At 34.9% G+C, this 18,449-nt stretch overlaps 1 protein-coding gene across 20 annotated transcripts in view; it reads left to right on the top strand.

Annotated features, from left to right (window-relative positions):
- Tmem68 (transmembrane protein 68) overlaps positions 1 to 18,449 on the top strand; it is a 59,039-nt gene that overhangs the window by 16,259 nt on the left and 24,331 nt on the right. For 8 of the 20 annotated variants that reach the window (XM_087190313.1, XM_087190306.1, XM_087190310.1 and 5 more), the window contains 3 exons: positions 8,361 to 8,554; positions 10,383 to 10,512; positions 15,046 to 15,185. In XM_087190313.1, the coding sequence (XP_087046439.1) occupies positions 8,361 to 8,554; positions 10,383 to 10,512; positions 15,046 to 15,185 (464 nt within the window). Of the gene's footprint in view, positions 1 to 8,360; positions 8,555 to 10,382; positions 10,513 to 13,220; positions 13,282 to 15,045; positions 15,186 to 17,346; positions 17,513 to 17,688; positions 17,821 to 18,449 lie in introns of those variants that run through there. The other 12 variants (XM_087190315.1, XM_087190314.1, XM_087190316.1 and 9 more) reach the window with 7 other exon arrangements.

Below are 18,449 nucleotides of genomic sequence, written 5' to 3'. Positions count from 1 at the left end.
CGTACACCCTGACCAAGTCAGATTATCCTAGGGATGCAAGGATAGTTCAACATACGTAAATCAATAATTGTAGTACAGTATATTAACAGAGCCAATGATAAAAAATATATGATCATCTCAATAGATGCAGAAAAAGCAAAGAAAAGTCTGCTGTGATTCTGATGGGCTTCCCTTTGTATGTGATTTGTTTCTTTTCTCTAACTGATTGCACTATTTTGTTCTTTTATTGGGTTTGAGGGATCTTGATTATTATATGTCTCGGTGTAGATTTCTTTTGATCATCACTAGTTGGAGTCCTATATGCCTCTATTCTGTATGTCGAATTCTTTCGCTCCTTTTGGGAAGTTTTCTGTCATTAATTCTGTGAAGGTTTTTCAATGTCAGAACATTCGTTCAATGTTTTAATATTTAGATCTTTAATCTACTTCAATCTTAGTTTAGTGCATGGTGATAGATATGGGTCTACTTTTAATCTTTGGCAGATTGAAATCCAATTTTTCCAACACCATTTATTAAATAGGCTATCTTTCCTCCAGTGAGGGTGGTTGGCTCCTTTATCAAAGATGATGTGGCTGAGTATGTCTGGAGTTGTTTCTGCATCTTCTAATTGATTCCATTGATCCACGGGTCTGTTTCTTTGCCAGTACCATGCTGTTTTTATAACAGTAGCTTTGTAGTATAGTTTCAAGTTGGGGATTGTGATACCCCCTGTCATGTCTCTGTTGCCTAGAATTGCTTTTGCTATTCTAGATTTGTTCTAGTTCCAAATGAATTTTTGGATTGTTTTCTCTTGTTCTGTGAAATATATTGTAGGAATTTCAACTGGCATTGCATTAAATTTTGTATAGCAGTTCTGGAAGTATGACCATTTTGACTAGTGGTTCTTCCTATCCAGGAGCAAGGGTTATCTTTCCATTTTTTTATATGCTTTTCAGTCTCTTTCTTCAGAGTGCTATAGTTTTCAGTGTAGAGGTCTTTTGCTTCCTCTGTTAGATTGTTTCCTAGATATTTCATTTTTTTGGATGCTATTGTAAAAGGAATTGTTTCCTGAATTCCTCTCTCAGTGAGTCTGTTATTTTTGTACAAGAATGGTGTTGTTTTTTGAGTGTTGACCTTGTATCCAGCTACTCTACTGAATATGTCAATTAAGTCTAGAAGTCTTTTGGTGGAGTTTTTTGGGTCTTCTATGTGAAGTATCATATCGTCAGCAAATAACGACAGTTTAACTTCTTCCTTCCCTATCTTTATTCCTTTTATTTCTTTCTCGTTTCTTATTGCTGTGGCTAATGTTTTCAGAACTATTTTGAACAGGAGTGGTGATAGTGGGCATCCTTGTCTTGTTCCTGATTTTAGCACGAAAACTTTTAGTTTTTGACCATTTAGTATGATGTTGGCTGTTTGTTTTTCATAGATAGATAGCCTTAATCAGGTTGAGATAAAGACCTTCCAGTTTTCTGTAGGGTTTTTGTCATGAATGGGTGTTGGATTTTCTTAAATACTTTTTCTGCATCTGTTGAGTTGATCATATAGTTTTTGTCCTTGACTCTGTTAATATAGTGTATTACATTTATTGATTTATGAATGTTGAACCATCCTTGCATCCCTAGGATAAATATTACTTGGTCAGGGTGTATGATCTTCTTGATGACCCTCTGTATTCTGTGTTCCGGTATCTTATTGTGGATTCTTGCATCTATGTTCATTAGGGAGATTGGCCTGTAATTCTCTTTTTGGGTTGAGTCTTTCCCTGGTTTTGGAATCAAAGTAACACTTGCTTCCAGGAATGAATTTGGTAGCCTTACTTCCCTTTCAGTTTCCTTGATGAGTGTAAAGAGTAATGGCGATAGTTCTTTAAATGTCTTGTAGAATTCAGCAGTGAAGCCATCAGGACCTGAGCTTTTCTTTGTTGGTAAATTTTTTATTACATTTTCAATTTCACTGATTGTAATTGGGGTGTTTAGAATTTCTATATCTTCATTTAATTTTGGCAATTCGTATGTATCTAGGAATCTGTCCATTTCTTCTGTGTTTTCCATTTTATTAGAGTACAGGTTCTCAAAGTAGGTATTCATGATCCTCTGGATTTCTGCTGGGTTTGTTGTGACTTCCCCTTTTTCATTCTTAATTGCATGGACTTGAGCCTTTTCTATCCTTTTTTTGTTCAGGTTGGCTAAATTTTTATCCATTTTATTTATTGTTTCAGAAAACCAACTCTTTGATTCATTAATTTTTTGTATCATTCTCTTACTCTCCATCGCAGTAAGTTCTGCTCTGATCTTTATAATTTCCTCTCTTGCACGAGCTTTGGGTTTTTTATGCTCTTCTTTTTCTATGAGCTTGAGCTTCTGCATTAGGTTATTTTAGTTCTCTCTGCTTTCCTAATGTGGGCATTCACTGCTATGAATTTCCCATGTAGAACTGCTTTCATTGTGTCCCATAGATCCCTGTATGTTGTACTGGTGTTATCATTTACTTGTAGAAACCGTCTAGTTTCTTCTTTAATTTCCTCCCTGATCCATTGGTTGTTCAGGAGGATGTTATTCAATTTCCATGTGTGTGTGGGAATTTTGCCCTTTCTTATTTTATTGATCTCCAATTTTATTGCATTATGGTCTAATAATATACAGGGGGTCACTTCAATTCTTTTCAATTCATTTAGACATGTTTTATTACCTACCATGTGGTCTGTTTTGGAGAATGACCCATGTGCAGCCTAAAACAATTGTTTATTCTGATTTTGTGGGGTGGAACACTTTGTAAAGATCTATGAAGTCCATTTGTTCAATAGCTTGGTTCAGTTCTAGAATTTCTTTGCTAATTTTTTGTCTAGATGATCTGTCTATTTGTGATAGTGGGGTATTGAGGTTCCTCACTATAATTGTTTTAGTGCTTATGTAGTTTTTCATGTCCATTAATATTTGGTTTGTATAGTTGGGGGCATTCATATTTGGTGCATATATATTTAGGATTGTCATCTCTTCCTGTTGGATTGTTCCCTTTACAAGGATGTAGTCACCATCTTTGTCTCTCTTAATTAGTTTTGGTTTGAAATCTATGTTGTCTGCAAATCAGATTGCTACCCCTGCTTTTTTTCTGGGTTCCTGTCCTTTGGAGAACTGTTTTTCATCCTTTTACTTTCAGTCTATGAATTTCTTTTTGAGTTAGGTGTCTTTCTTGTATACAGCATATTGCTGGATTTTGCTTCTTAATCCATTCTGTCAGTCTGTTTCTTTTGATTGGTGAATTGAGGCCATTTACATTGATAGTTATAATTGGATAGAGATTGACTCATCCTTGTCATGATGTTTTACTGTTGTTGGCTCTTTTATGTCTTATTTTTCCCCCCTTTCCCTTTAGTGTCTTACCTTGCCTGGTGGGTTTCCTCTGTTAGGCCTCATGGAGTTGTGACCTTCATTGTCTTTTTCTAGGATATTGCTTAGAATTGTTTGGAGTGTTGGTTTGGTGTTCATGAAATTTCTCAGGTCTTCTTTGTCATGGAAGTATCTAATTTTTCAATTTTGAAAGTTAATTTTGCAGGATACAATAGTCTAGATTGGAAGTTATTTTCTTTTAGGGCTTGAAATACTTTACTCTGGGCTCTCCTTGACTTGAGGGTTTGTGTTGAGAAGTCTGCCGTGATTCTGATGGGCTTTCCTTTGTGAGTGATTTGTTTCTTTTCTCTAACTGCCTGTAGGATTTTGTTCTTCCACTGGGTTTCCGGGATCTTGACTGTTATATGTCTAGGTGTAGATTTTTTTTTGATCATGGTTATTTGGAGTTCTATATGCCTCACTTATCTGTATGTCCAGTTCTCCACCTCTGGGAAGTTTTCTACTATTACTTCTGTGAACAGTTTTTTTATGTCAGTTGTAATTTCTCTTGCTTTTTTGTGGACTCCTATCAGTCTTATGCTATTCTTCTTTGCATCATCTAATAGCTGCTGGATTGATTTCTCATGGTCCCTTACTATTTTTAAGAAATCTCTGTTTTCATGGTCCTTAACCAGAATCCTGTCTTCTATATCTGATATTCTATCTCCAGATTTCCTTCTTTCAATGGAGTTTTTAATCTCCTGAATATGTTTGTATCTGTTTCATGTATTCCATTTCTTTCTTATGTTGGGCGATCATGGTTTCCATTTCTTTGTTATACTGAGCATTCATGGCTTCCAGCATATTTCTGAGGTCATGTATTTTTTTTTTATCAGTTTCTGTTCTAGAGCCTCTAATCATGTGTTTCACTCTGCTCACCATCTCTGTAGGTATCTGGGTGATTCTGTTTTGTGTTTTTCTAGAGCCTCATTCATCTGTTTTGTTACCTCCTGTGCTGTCAGTTCAGAGTGTCCAGGTGGTTGGTTATCAGACTTTTCTACCTCGTTTCCTCCAGAATTTGCCTTTTGTGGGGTGGAAGTCTGAATTTGTGCCCTACTTAAATGTCTTCTCATTTTTGTTTTTGGTATTTCTTTGGTTTAGTTCTTGGGTTGATACTTTGAAGTTGCTTATTTTAAGTATCTTTTTTTATGTATTTAGAACCCTTATGAAATGATTGCTTCTCAGAGGTGTCTCCAGATATAGCTGGTCTTTAGGTTTTGAGACTCTAATGGCTCTGAGGCTGTCTCATTTTTATTATACCAGGAAGGTCAACTGATTAGATCAATCACAACACCTTACCCCAGTGATACAGTCAGCAACACAATAACATCAAGTACCTGTTAGAAAATGACAATTTGTGGTAGTTATTAATCTATCACCTTTAACTGTGTGAATTAAATCAAAATCAAGGACCAATCCAACATATGTTTATAGTGAGTAAACTCTTCAATATAACAACTTTACCCTTCGGGATGGGGTGTTAGAAGGAGTTGGGGAGGGAGGGATAGGCAGGTAGAAGGATAGTGGAAGGTTTGCAGTGAGGCCAGAGGACACAGGCTAGAGAAGGAAAGAGAACAAAAGAAAAATGAAGAAGAAATACGGATTATGGCCTGAACAGGAACACAAAAGGAGATGAAGAACAATGTGGGACAGTAAGGAAGCGAGGGAGAGAGAGAGAGAAAGAAAAGGAAAGAAACAAAAAAAGAAAAAGAAAAATTTTAAAAGAGTAGAAAAAGAAAAAAATATTAAAAATAAGAGCAAAAAGTGGTAATTTTGAAAATAACAAAAGATAAAAATGAAGGGCCACCTTCAGGGTATGTCTCTGCTGTCACAATAGACAACATGGACCGCAGTGTGCAGATACAAGTCAGTGAGTCTCATTAAGCCTGTCACAGACCTGTGAGATTCAGGCAGATTTCTGACTGCAAGTCCCAAGTTGAGCTCCCTGTCCTGCAGGATTGAATGTGCAAGGTTGTATTGCAGGTTCCAGCTGTCTTTCCCCTGGAGATAGTCCAGGTTCTGATGGGAGGTGATGATCCCTCCAACTTACCAAGTACGGTGGCCTGGTGTGCGCTTACTGCAGAGATTCTCTTCACTTTTCCAGTGGGCTTCAGTTTTCAGGAAGGAGCCTGAGAGAGGCCCTCTTTCTGTTGTTCACTACTGTTCTATCTTCTGGAGCTCACAACAGTGACTTTTGTGATGCTCTATACCTCTGTAGTGTGGAATCAGGTACCACCCCAGCCAGGAGGCCAGAAGCGAGGGCGCAGGGGCACTGCAGGTGCCCCCTCGTTTCAGCGGGTCGATGGGGGCCAGGGCTGGTCGTGGGTAGAATAGAGCCCTGGTCTGTGCCGCTGAGGTCCTCACCATTCCCTCACTGGTCTCTGGGGGGCGGGGTGCAGGTGGGACTGAGCCCTGCTCCACATGGCTGAGGTCCTTCCCTTGCTGGTCACTGGGGCATGGGCCGAGTGTGGGGTGAGGCCCCGCTCCACACAGCGGAGGTCCTATGTCTGCTCGCTGGTCGCTGGTGAGCTCAACATTGTTTTAATTCGCATCTCATGAATGACTAGTGATGTTGAAAATTTTTTCATATATTTATTTGCTGTTTCTACTTTTTCATCTGAAAAGTGTGTATTCATTTCGGATGCCCATTTTTGGATTTGGTCTTTAAATTTGGTGGATCTGATGTTTTTGAGTTCTTCATATAGTTTAGATTGTAGTCCTTTGAGGAACAGCTGGTAAAAATATTTTCCCACATTGTGGTTATTCTCTTCACTCTGTTGGTGGTTTCTCTTGCTGTGCAAAATCTTTTTAATAGTATGAGATCCCAGTTTTTGATTCTTTGTGATAGTTCCCCTGTGACTGAGGTTTTTTTCATAGTCTTTGCCTAAGCCAGTATCTTCAACCTAATCTATCTCCCAGCAGGGTTAGTGTTTCTGTTTTAATATTTAGATCTTAGATCCATTTCCATTTTAGTTTAGTGCGTGGTGAAATATATGGGTCTAGTTTTAATCTTTGGCAAGTTGAAATGCAGTTTTTCCAGCACCATTTATTAAAGAGGCTATCTTTCCTCCAGTGAAGGGTTTTGGCTCCTTTGTCAAAGATAAAGTGACTGAGTGTGTCTGGAGTTATTCCTGCATCTTCTAATCTTTTCCATTGATCCTCAGACCTGGTTGGTTTGTTTGTTTGTTTTTTGCCAGTACCATGATGCTTTTATCACAGTAGCTTTGTACTATAATTTCAAGTCAGGGATTGTGATGCCCCCTGCCTTACCTTTGTTGTCCAGAATTGTCTTTGCTATTCTAGGTGTCTTATGTTCCAAATGATTTTTTTTTTTTGGTACCGGGATCAATCCTGGGAACTTGCGCTTGCAAGGCAGGCAGCCGTACCACTGAGCTAAATCCCTGGCCTGGTTCCAAATGAATTTTAGGATTGTTTTTTCTAATTCTGTGAGATATGCTGTTGGGATTTTGATTTGGATTGCATTAAATCCGTATCACTTTTTTTTTTTTTTTTTAGGATTAGGTTGCTGGGCCAGGCCTGTGGTGGCACATGCCTATAATCCCAGCACTTGTGAGGCTGAGGCAGGAGAATTGCCACAAGTTCCAGACCAGCCTGAACTACATAGTAAATTCAAGGCCAATCTGAACTATATAGCAAGACCCAATCTCAGAAAACAAAAAAAAAAACAAAAATCCCATAAAAAAACAAAAAAGTATTAGGTTGCTTTTCATTTTTGCCTTTTTAAAAATAATAAAATTATTTTAGCAGTGACTTTTTGAAAAAAAATATTTTCCTTTACGATTGTTGTAACATTTCGATATTGATTTACCTTAACTCTGTTACTGTTTTCAGAAGGTATGAAGTCATTACACTTCTTGGTGCAGGAGAAATTTCAGATTTTATCTTAGTAATTTGTGAAGTCCCCTTCAGTCATTCATCGTAAGAATGCATTTAGTTAAATCCATGAGATTTTAAAATAATGTAGGATGAAAATTGTTTCAGTCTTAATGATATAGAAGTTGTAATTTTTGCTTCATATCTTTAAACCAATGAGAATTTGATTAGTCTGCAAAGTTTTTAATAGTCATCCCTGTATTCCCCAGTCTCAAGAAGAAATGCACATATACTGTACTAACAGTCCTCTCTAGTGTAGGATTTGATTAAAATATTTAATTACTGAGAGGATTGTGTCTTTCATCCATCAAATAGTTGTAATTTGAAAAGCTGTGTAACATTAAGACTTGGAATTAGTTATTCTTGAATCAAACACCTTTATTTTATTAAAAAATCTTAGTGATGTTTGCTATTATTTTTAAAAATTTAATTGTAGGATTAGCATCTAACCATTTCAGTATATTATAATCTTGCATGTTTTGGTTGGGCTAAGCATAGTTAGATTCACATTCTCTTGAGTGATTTTTATAGGATTAATGTGAGATTAGATTTGTGTTTGCTGATGGGATATCATTTCTGATTGATCTAATAAATACTTTAGAATATATTTGAACTTTGTCCTATATATACCTGGATGAGAATTTCTGCCTTGCCACTTCTTAGCTGTGTGACTTTGAGCATGCTGCCTAATTTGAGCCCAAGATTTCTCTATAAAATGGGGGAAAGAATCCCTGTTTTCTGGGCCGGGGATTTAGTTTAGTGGTTCTGCTGCCTGCCTCACAAGCGCAAGGTCCTGAGTTTGATCACCAGTACCCCTGCAAAAAAAAAAATCCCTGTTTTCCAAGATTGTTGTGACTTTTAACTGAGTTTTTGAGTATGTAGTCAGAGTGGTAGTAATCAGTAGTAACTGATCAGTAAGCTATAACTATTATTTCACAAGCAATATAATTTTATGTTAACCTTAGGAATTGTTTTATAAAATACAAGTTTGCTGATATAAGTATAGATAGTATATCATATAGGTTGGGAAAATTTTTGTTCTTAAAAGAGTTGAAGAAGAAGTATTTAAGATTTTTCTGATTGTATTTCTTATAGGGTTTAGTTTATTACTTGATGTATTTTGTGCTCTACATGGACCAAGAGAAAAATGTGTTGAAATTCTGAGGAGTGGTCACTTGTTAGCTATTTCACCAGGTGGAGTTCGAGAAGCCCTAATTAGTGATGAAACCTACAACATCATATGGGGTAATCGTAAGGGCTTTGCTCAGGTTGCAATTGATGCAAAAGTGGTAAGTCATATAAAATTCTTCAAGTAAACTTAGTTAAATGAAAAATAAATGTTTATGGACCTAAAATACCTAAGAACTGAGATAACAATTTGTATGCTTTCAATAGAGAAATATTCCTTGTGCATGGGATATCATATTAAATAAAATTAATCTGGAAATTTGGTAAATATTCAGCAAGGTTTACTTTTTTCAAAGTTCAAAATCCAATTTCTTTTCATGAGATTAATATTATACAAATAATATTAGTTACACTTCCTTCAGTTACACTTTCTTCTTCAGTTACACTTTTTTCATAAGTATAATCAATTATATGTATTTTAGTCCTTTGGTACTTTTAATATGAATGAGTTGATATACTTCAGTGATGGTTTTGGTTTCATAATAATTTTTTGTCTGTGACCAACTTTTATAATAAGACCCAGATAATATATGATTTCTATCATTTTTCATCAGCAAATATGATAAGCTATGTAATAGTAAAAATAGACACTGCTGTAGTTTAGATATTTCTTAAAGACTTTCCAAATGAATTTATCAGTAAATTAAGTGTTCCTCTGTGATTTACTGTAATTATTCTACCTAATAGACTGAACAATGGAATGTCATTTTGTTTTTCTTTTGCCTTTGGAAAGTATTTTTCGGCATTTTGGTTTTCATATTGTGCTTTATTCTCTGAAACAATTATCTATTACTTAGGAAATGTCTCTCCTTTGTTTTCTGTTTATTTTTATTTTAGATTGTCTGAAAGAGAACTTGTATTACCTTTCATAGAGTTTTTTTGTTCTTTTTCCAGGCCTATTAGGTAGAGACTGCTGCTAGTAACTTTTATATTTCAGGTTTTTTTGTATCCTAGCTGCTGCCACATAAAGAGACCAGTCCTCATCTTTAGCTTGACTACCCATCTGTAGACCGTTGATTAAAAAAGAAAGATTATCGACAACTCATTCTAACCAAAACATAATATTTGAAGAATAGCTATTTTTATAATTTAATTACAAAGTTTACAATAAAATAAAATGCAATGATCCCTTCTCGTTCCTGTATATATGTATATGTAACTCTTTGAAGTTATTGCTGTATCTTAATAATGTCATCCTAGGTCAAGTGAATATTGTTGCCCAAATGTTTAGGTAACATAACAATTTAAATAGTACTATCATGACAAAGATTTCATATTCAAGTTCTTACTATAATGACCAGCTTTGAGTAGGCTTTTTAAGTGTTAATTTTATTGAAGCAACTTTTTAAAAAAATATATACTGTTAAGTGTACTGAAAAGAAGCCTTTTGAATTTAATTTTGTTAATGGTATTAGTAAAAATTAAGGCTAATCAATATAATGTATTATTAAAGCAATAATATAAACTAAAAGCCTAATTAAACTAAAACCTATAGATGATTCACTTTTTACATTTATATTTTGAAAGATAATTTCTTAAGATAACAAAAATAGATTTACAATTACATGAATTTGTCATGGAATTTTAATTCTTTATCCTTAAGTTTATAGTTTTAAGTAGGATGTTGCTTACAAGAGGTTTGAGAGAAGGATTATACAGGAAGAAGTTTTTCTAATCCTTGAGTTTCTAGATAATCAGTTAAAATAATCTCAATACTTTAGTTAAGATTTTTATATAAAACTTCAGAAAATTTAAGAAATAACCTTTATACATTTGAAAACAAAAATCTTTAACATTGTAGATTCACAAAGTAACATTTTAAGTTTGAAAAGTATTGTGCCAGCCCCACATTTTGTAGATCTTTAAAGACTGACCTTGGTACTCCTGTGTAATAAGGAGGTGACGTATGTAATTATTCCAATGTTACAGATGAGGAGACTCAGGCACAGAGAGATGGAGGGATGGAAGGGATCTGGTCACAAGCAAGGCAGCAGCAGAGCAGAGCACACAGTTCAGGACTCGAGGCAACGGCTGTTGCCACCCCTGACTGCATTTCACAGTGAGTCTGCTGACATCTGAGACTGAAGGGCCCTTCCACATAATGTGAGGGAAACCTTTCAGTAATGTACGGATGCAGGTGTAGATGACACAGAAATCCCATCTGGAAAATTCCTTAGTTGGCCTCACAAAATTATTATAAGTAAAAAATTTAAGACTTTATTGTTAAAGGATTATCTACCGTTAAATTGTGACCTACTAGGCTTGAGGGTGTAACTCAGTGGTAGAGTGCCTGCCTAGCAGGTATGAGGGCCTGTGTTCAATCCCTAGCACTGCAATAAATAAATAAATGTGATGTACTAACATAAAAAGAAAAATCCAGATTGTTAATACAGTTCACAAAATACTGGTAGAAAATATGTGAGGTTCATTTGAAGTAACAGTTTTTTGATATGTACTATAAATCATTCTTATTTTATAAATTGCTGAGCATTAGAGCTTTGAAAAAGATTTTAGGTAATTTAATATTTACATACGGGGGAAAACTACCTTTTTAATTGGAAAATAAATGTAAAAGAAGATAACATTTGTTTTGATAAATTGTTAATTCATATTATCTCAATCCATAAAAACCCATTAAGCTAAAGATAATTATTTATCCCTATTTTATACATGGAGAAAGACTTAGATGTGTGGTAAGTAATTTGTCTAGTGGTTCTTATGTTTTTAGTAGCAGAAGCAAGACCCTAGGAATATGCTAAACTGATTCCCCAAGAATAGTTTTAAAAATACACATTCTGTCTTCCATGTGTACACACACATACATGGAGACACATGTATATATGTAAATAGTTGCATTATATGATAATTATACATCTATCTTGTATACATAGTGTATACAAGGAAAGGTTTAATCTGGTTATACTACTCAGTCAAGCTGTAATAAGCTAATGGTTGTGGCTAAGAATCCAAACTTGAATGAAAATTTAGAAACCATAGGGAATACTGAGCCTGCTAAGGTAAACTTTCTTCTGTACTATCAGTAGGTTCTAGAAATGTCTAGACTCCAGAGAGTTAGCTATTTAAGGAATGATATTGAACCCAAATGATCTGTAGAAGTGCATTCTTCAATACGTACTTCTGGGATCATGCCAGTCAGTAGACATAAGTCTAGCAGTACTGGTCAAGGGAGGTAAAACAGTGAATGTATAAGCTGACTGTTTTCTGTTCTCTCTTGGGCAGTTTAGGTTCTTGACTCTAAAGACATTTTATAACTATTTATAGACATTTATTATAGACATATTTATAGACGGTATTATAGACATAGCTATTAGATTTTCACCATCATTTAAAAAATTTTACAAAACTAGTGCTTCCTAGTTTGTTTTTTTACAAAAGAATTTACTCTACCTTCTTCTTTGTTAAATTAACTCTATGAAATTTTAAATTCTTCACCTCTTTTTCTTTCCTTTTCTTCTTCTTGATTTTGGAATCACACTGGGTATTTCTGCTCTTTGTTTTCAGAGAATACAAATTAATTCATTAGAAGCATTGCCTCTGTTCTGTTTTCTCATTCCTTCTTTAATTCATCCATCACTTCACTTTCTTTCAACTCCTCATCAATTCCAGGTACAAGATTCTAGTGTTAGGGTTACAACAGTGACGAAAACAATGTCCCTAAAATGTATTAGCTGTCTTCTCTTCTGCTCAGAGGAGAGATGCAGGCAGTGATTGGTTAGTTCTGTGGGAGGGCTTAAGCATTATGAAGAAATCTGTACTTGTGTTTTCTTTCATTTGGTGTATGAGTAAGAATGAGTTCTAAAATGTTAGCTTATTTAAATATATCTCAAATCCTGCTTGTTACAGGTAGTTCTATATTAGGCATATACATACTACTTTACATACACGCATACACACACAGTTTTTTCTATTCTAAAACATTTAGTATATCTGTATATATTAAAGTGTTTTATTCAATGTTTTATCTATTTCAGTATTCTTAGTAGCATACCTCCCTGTGTACTATTTCATGATATTTCATGATTTTATGATGTTTAGTTAATGTTTTCATTATTAAAATCACATTTAATCATTAATATTCAAGGAAAAGTAAAAAATCATGACCCAGTGAGCAGAAATTCTCTGAAATTAATGATATAAAGGAATTCTTAAATATATATTTTCCATTTTTTTCTTGGTAGTGAGTCTTATACTTACTTTTCGTGAATGTTGAATGTTTTACATTTAACGGACTTTTTTAAAATGGTATTTTACTAATTCTATGAATTGCACGACAGCATCTTGCCAAAATCTGTTATTTAAATTTATGTAAAATTCCCCTTAGAATCTTTATCTTGTAACTTTTCTTCAGTGACCATACTATTCAGTAGCCCACTAAGCAAGTTTACCAATTTACATTAATTTTATTTAATGGAATTACGCTGTAATCTCTATTTTGAGTTTTAAGGGTTTGTATGGAATGTTAGCTGATTTGTAAATGAAATATTACATATTACCACTAGGGGGTAGTGTTTATATTTTTACAAATGATTAAGTTGAATTTAGTCTGGTATATTTTTACAATTTATATTTTTACAAATAGTTAAGTTGAATTTAGTCTGGTAAATCACATTAGTTAAGTGTGCCTCTATTTTTAAAATCTTATTTTTATAATTGCAAACAGGCCTTCAAAAGTTTGCCTTAATGACTCAATAGAGTCATTGAATAGATTTATTTATTTACTTTTTTAATTTAAATTCTTTTCTTTAGCCCATTATCCCTATGTTTACACAAAATATTCGAGAAGGATTTAGATCACTTGGAGGAACAAGTAAGTTCTGATTCATATGGTTTTTACTTGCAATATATACTTAAAATACTTGGACTTTTGAACCCTATAAGGAATCCTTTTGGATTAACTTTAGAAAATGGATATATTTTTTAGATTTTATTATATAAACCTAAATGATAACTGGCTCTAAGCAATGATGATTCTTAGATGTTATATTTTTGTTACATGTATATACGGTGCATGTATATATAGGAGCTTATTTGTAAGGGGCTTTTTAAAATTTCAAAACAATTTATCTAATTAATACAGTAGTATTATTATAAGAGTATTAAACCATGTTGATGAGGTTTAGAAAAAATTTTATATACTATCTTTTTAACTCATCCATGAAGAAGTTACTGGTTTTAAAAAGGATGACACTATGTGTTAAAATAAGATTAACAACCTAAGCAGGTATCATTTGTTCTGGTTTATAATGCCACTTTAAGAACAAAATATGTTTTAAATGATAATATATTTAACTGAAAGTTCTTTTATCTACCTTTAATTTACTGGTTAAAATATAAGCTTTTAATCCAGTTATAGCAGTGATAACAATTGGATATGTCTTTTCTTTGCAAATGTCTGTTTTCTTATTTTGCAGTTTTCAGTTTAACCTATATTGTGTTCAATCATTTGTTTTATATCCCTAGCACTATTGTTAGTATTTGTATACACATGAGCGAGTCCTCCTTTGAAGAGCTTTAAATTGTTCTTTAATGTCTAATGTTGCTATTTGTTCATACTCTTGTGATTTTTTAAGTCTTAATTTTCTTCTTTTTTTCAAATTTAAAGTAGAAAGGCAGATTGTTATATTTAACTTCTGTTGTAGAGTTCTTTCAAATTTTCTCTTAGCCTATCTGTTCATAACTTAAATGGCAAAGCAGAAATTATTCCAGAAATGTTTTCTTTAATCTTAAATTAGTGCTAAAATTCATTTGAACTGTTTTTTTATTTTTCTTGAACTTGAACCTCAGTATGTCAAAAATTAGGATATAGTGGTTTAGTTAACTCTAAAAAAGTGTTTGGATCTGATGGTGAGTTTTGTATTTCTATACATTAACAGTGTTTTCTACTTTCAATAATAATACATGGCTGTATAGTATAGTCCATCTGGCTTACCTTTTGTGGATTTCTTTAATGCTATTTTTTAAACTTACTTCATCAGTTTACCTTACATTTTTAACTACTTTATATTTAATTCTGCTAAATTTCATATTTGGTCATTAACATTAGTAAGTTTTGGCTTTGATGTGTTAGTTTCGTTTTTTCAGTGTACAATCATGTATGTTTAGCCTGTAAGTACTTTATTGGCTCATTGTAGTCTTTCAGGTTTACCTAAACTTATTTTACCCACCCCTACCTCCTACCCCCACTTTTAGGTCATTTAGTTTGAATCTGTAGAAAATTTAGTTACTACCATTTGGTTGCAATCTTTACTTTTTGTTTGGTAATAATAATTGGTTTGTCCTTTCAAATTCTCATATTGTAAAACCCTATCTTTTTTAAGTTAATAAAATTGAACAAGAAATATAGGGGATTCTTATATATTTCCTCACCATTCTCTAGTTTTCTCTATTGTTATTATTTGCATTGATGCAGCACATTTGTTCCAATTGATGAAAAGATTGTCTTTTTAAAATATTTTATTTTCAAGAAGTGATATTTTTCTATTTTCCTATAAATCTTGCATAATTTAAAAGCTTACAGTTATATGCTCAAAATATTTAACCAATAAAAATTATTTTGTCTATTTTAAAACAGGGTTATTTAGATGGCTTTATGAAAAATTCCGCTATCCATTTGCTCCAATGTATGGGGGTTTTCCAGTGAAGTTACGGACCTATTTAGGTGACCCCATTCCCTATGATCCAAAGATAACAGCAGAAGAATTAGCTGAAAAGGTAAATTATTTTTTTCCTTCTTAGTCTTAGGACAGATTTTCATTTTCAATTATTATATGTAAAATGATATTTATTTAGTTATATATTTGTTTCTCTATGTGAGATTTTGGAAATACTGGGATAGAGTTAGGGAACAAAGTTAGAATGGTACTGAAGATGCAGAAGTCATTAACTCTGAGACTATTTCTGAACCTTGGAGGATTACAAGGCAAATTAGAAAAAGAGGACTGAGAAAACCTGCAGGAGATGTGATTTTTAAGCTGTAGGCCAACAACAGTTGAACCCAACTAGAGGGGAACTAGCAGAGAAGGAGAACAGGTAAATATGTATGACAAAAGTCAGTGGATGAGGTTTTTAAAAGAGTGAGAATGATCAGTAATAGTTCTTACAAAGGAAAATACCCAACATGCACAATTCCAAGGAGGAGAGGTCCTCCCTGGTTTACCATTTCAGTCCACAGTTGGCTGACTTCTAGGCAGAAAAAGCATGGGGGAAAGGCATGGAGGAGGAACGCTGTTCAACTCATGGCAGCCAGGAAGCAGAGAAAGGGAGGAATTGAATAGGTGATATGCCCTTCTACATTATACCTCCAATAACCTGTCTGTTTTGGCCAGGCTGCACCTCCTTGTCCCGGCCCGCGGGTAAGTCAACGGAGACCCTAGAGGGGGAGTGAGAATGACAAAGGACAGGGGACACGAGAGATGGAGACAAGACAGGTTTCTGATCAAGTCCCGTTTATTGCGGAAGCTGTTACAGCATATATACCGTAGGGCTAGAGGGAGGGAGCAAGGGGAGGGTACTGGGGCTACTTCCTTGTTGTCGGGTAGACTTGCAGCAGGCTTAGACATGCCCGTAAAAGGCACTCAAGAGTACTAGTGTGGGGGGGCAAGGCCCCCCACACCTCCTAACAATGCATTCAGCTGTGAACTCATCAGTGGGTTAATTCACTGATAAGTGGAGCACCGCATGATTCAATCACCTTTCAAAAGCCTCATTTCTGAATACATTGGACTTTTGGAAGACATTCTAGATCTAAACCTAAACCCTACCTTAGGAGTGTACTTTCACAGTTTAAAACTACAAAAAAGCAATAAATGTCATATTACTAAATCTCTTTAAAAATGGGATGAATGTGTTTGGTTATGATTTTTATAGCAGCTTTTAGTATATATATTAGTCTGATTTATTTAAAAAATTTAAATTGTGATAGAAAAACATAAATTTACCATCTGAACCATTTTTAAGCATAAAATTGAGTACTGTTAGGTACATTCACATCGTTGTACAGTAGATCTCTAAAATTCTTTCACCTTGCAAAATTTGCCCTACTCCCACTGTGTAGGGAACAGGAAAAAGGGACTTTACTAGAACCTCTGCAGTAAATACTAGTCTCCTGCGAACCACAACAGCACAAGGCTAATTAACTTATTATTCAGGAAAGGTTGAAAAAGTGAGATTTTGAGAAGAAGTTGAGCTTTGGGCCCGATCAGTGCTGCTCTGGGCAGCAAAGACAAAAGCCCCTGTGCATGCCACACCTTTATTCAGTATATCAGGAGAAACAAATGTGAGATGACTCAGGGCAGGGAGTTCAGTACATCAGAGTAACAAATGTAAAAGGTCACTTGGGCAGCAGGGGCCAGTGGTGGCAGTGGAGGCAAAAATCCTAGAACAATGAGGAGCTATGCAGATGAAGATTTTGTTCCTCCCAGAGTGTTTTTAGCTGGGGTAAATCTTGTCCTGGGGCATCACAGCATCACCAGACCATTGAGGTCCAGCTGTGACCAGAGGCGAAAATGGAGTTATGTTTCAACATGCCATAGCTGGCCTGTAGGTGTGAAAAGCAGGCCCTAATCATGATTTAACTGTGAAATGATTTTTCCCCAAAATCATGTAGAATTGCTCCTGACACCACGGCACCCCAACATCCCGTTTTTCCCTCCCCTCAGCCCCTAACAGGCAGTATTCCACTTTTGACTACACTGTTTTTGAGTGGAACTGTACAGTTTTTTCTTGTGATTGACTTTTTTAACTTAATGTCCTAAGGTTCATCAATCTTGTAGCATGTGACAGGATTTTCCTTTTCTTAAAGCTTAGTAATATTTCCATTGTATGTATTTACATTTTCTTTCTTTTTTTTTATTCTTTTATTGGTACATTTTAGGTATACAATACGTTTACGTTTATCATTGGGTGCTTGTACTGTTGGGCCTAAATCCCCAACAGCGATAATCACCCGAGTCACGACATAATGTAAAGTCTGCAGGGAACTTTATTTCCGGCTGGGACCAAATCCCCTGCAAGGACACTGGCCGTGGACTGAACTTTTGGTCAGTTTTTATGAAGAAAACCCTTTCCTTCCCCGCCCCCCCTTCCCTAGCCCTGCGGTAAGCGTATCTACAGAAGCGAGAAAGAATGCGTGGTTAGCACCTCTGGGTTACCAGATACATGATGTAAAACCAGCCCTTATAAAATGTAAACACACATCCTGTTATTTGTTTTTTAGGACAGGTGGGTCCCATATGCGCCCTTGTGGTTGTTTGTCTAAACTCTTAAGCATCAATTAAAAGCAGGAGTATGGGCACAAGATAAGAACATCTGGTGTGTTGAGACATCACACAGGAGTACAAACGTGAGATAAGATTCCCCGCCCCCCCCCCTTTCAGAGTTCACACAGAGGACAGTTTTCCCATCAGGACTGGGGCAGTTCAGACAAAATGGAGTCTCCTAAGCTAACTTAGGTTTCTCATTACCTGTACATTATGTATCTTAGTTCTTTTTTTTTTTTTCCCCATTGCCTGTGTGCCCTTCACCCCTTCCACCCTTCCCTGTTTACATAAATTTCATTTCCACTTTTTTTTTCTTTTCTCATGTTTGCTTTCCCTTCTTCCCTTTCCCCTTCCCCTCCAACCACCCCTACACCTTTGGACCTTTTCCTACTTCAATTTATGAATTATTCATTTTAATCCTTATTTACATTTTCAGTTTCTCACACTAGAGAAACTATTCGGTATTTACACATGTGTCCTATTTATTTCACTTAAAGAGTATCGCCTCAATATGTATCCATTTAGCTATAAATGTCTCTAGTTTCTCGTTCTTTATGGCTGGGTAGTACTCCATTTTAAAAAAAACCACATCTTCTCTATCCAGTTTCCAGTTGATGGGCACTTGGGCTGTTTCCAAGTTTTAGCTATCACAAACTGTGCCGCTATAAACATGGGTGCACATATATCCCTGTGGTATGATTCTTTTAATTCTTTCAGG

The sequence above is a fragment of the Heterocephalus glaber genome, unplaced genomic scaffold (assembly GCF_053883595.1).
Source record: "Heterocephalus glaber isolate CG9 unplaced genomic scaffold, H.glaber_assembly_v1.0 deba00001553, whole genome shotgun sequence".
Classification (NCBI taxonomy): Eukaryota; Metazoa; Chordata; class Mammalia; order Rodentia; family Bathyergidae; genus Heterocephalus; species Heterocephalus glaber.
Note: the sequence above shows the minus strand (reverse complement) of the source record. Positions and strands in the feature narration are given on the sequence as shown.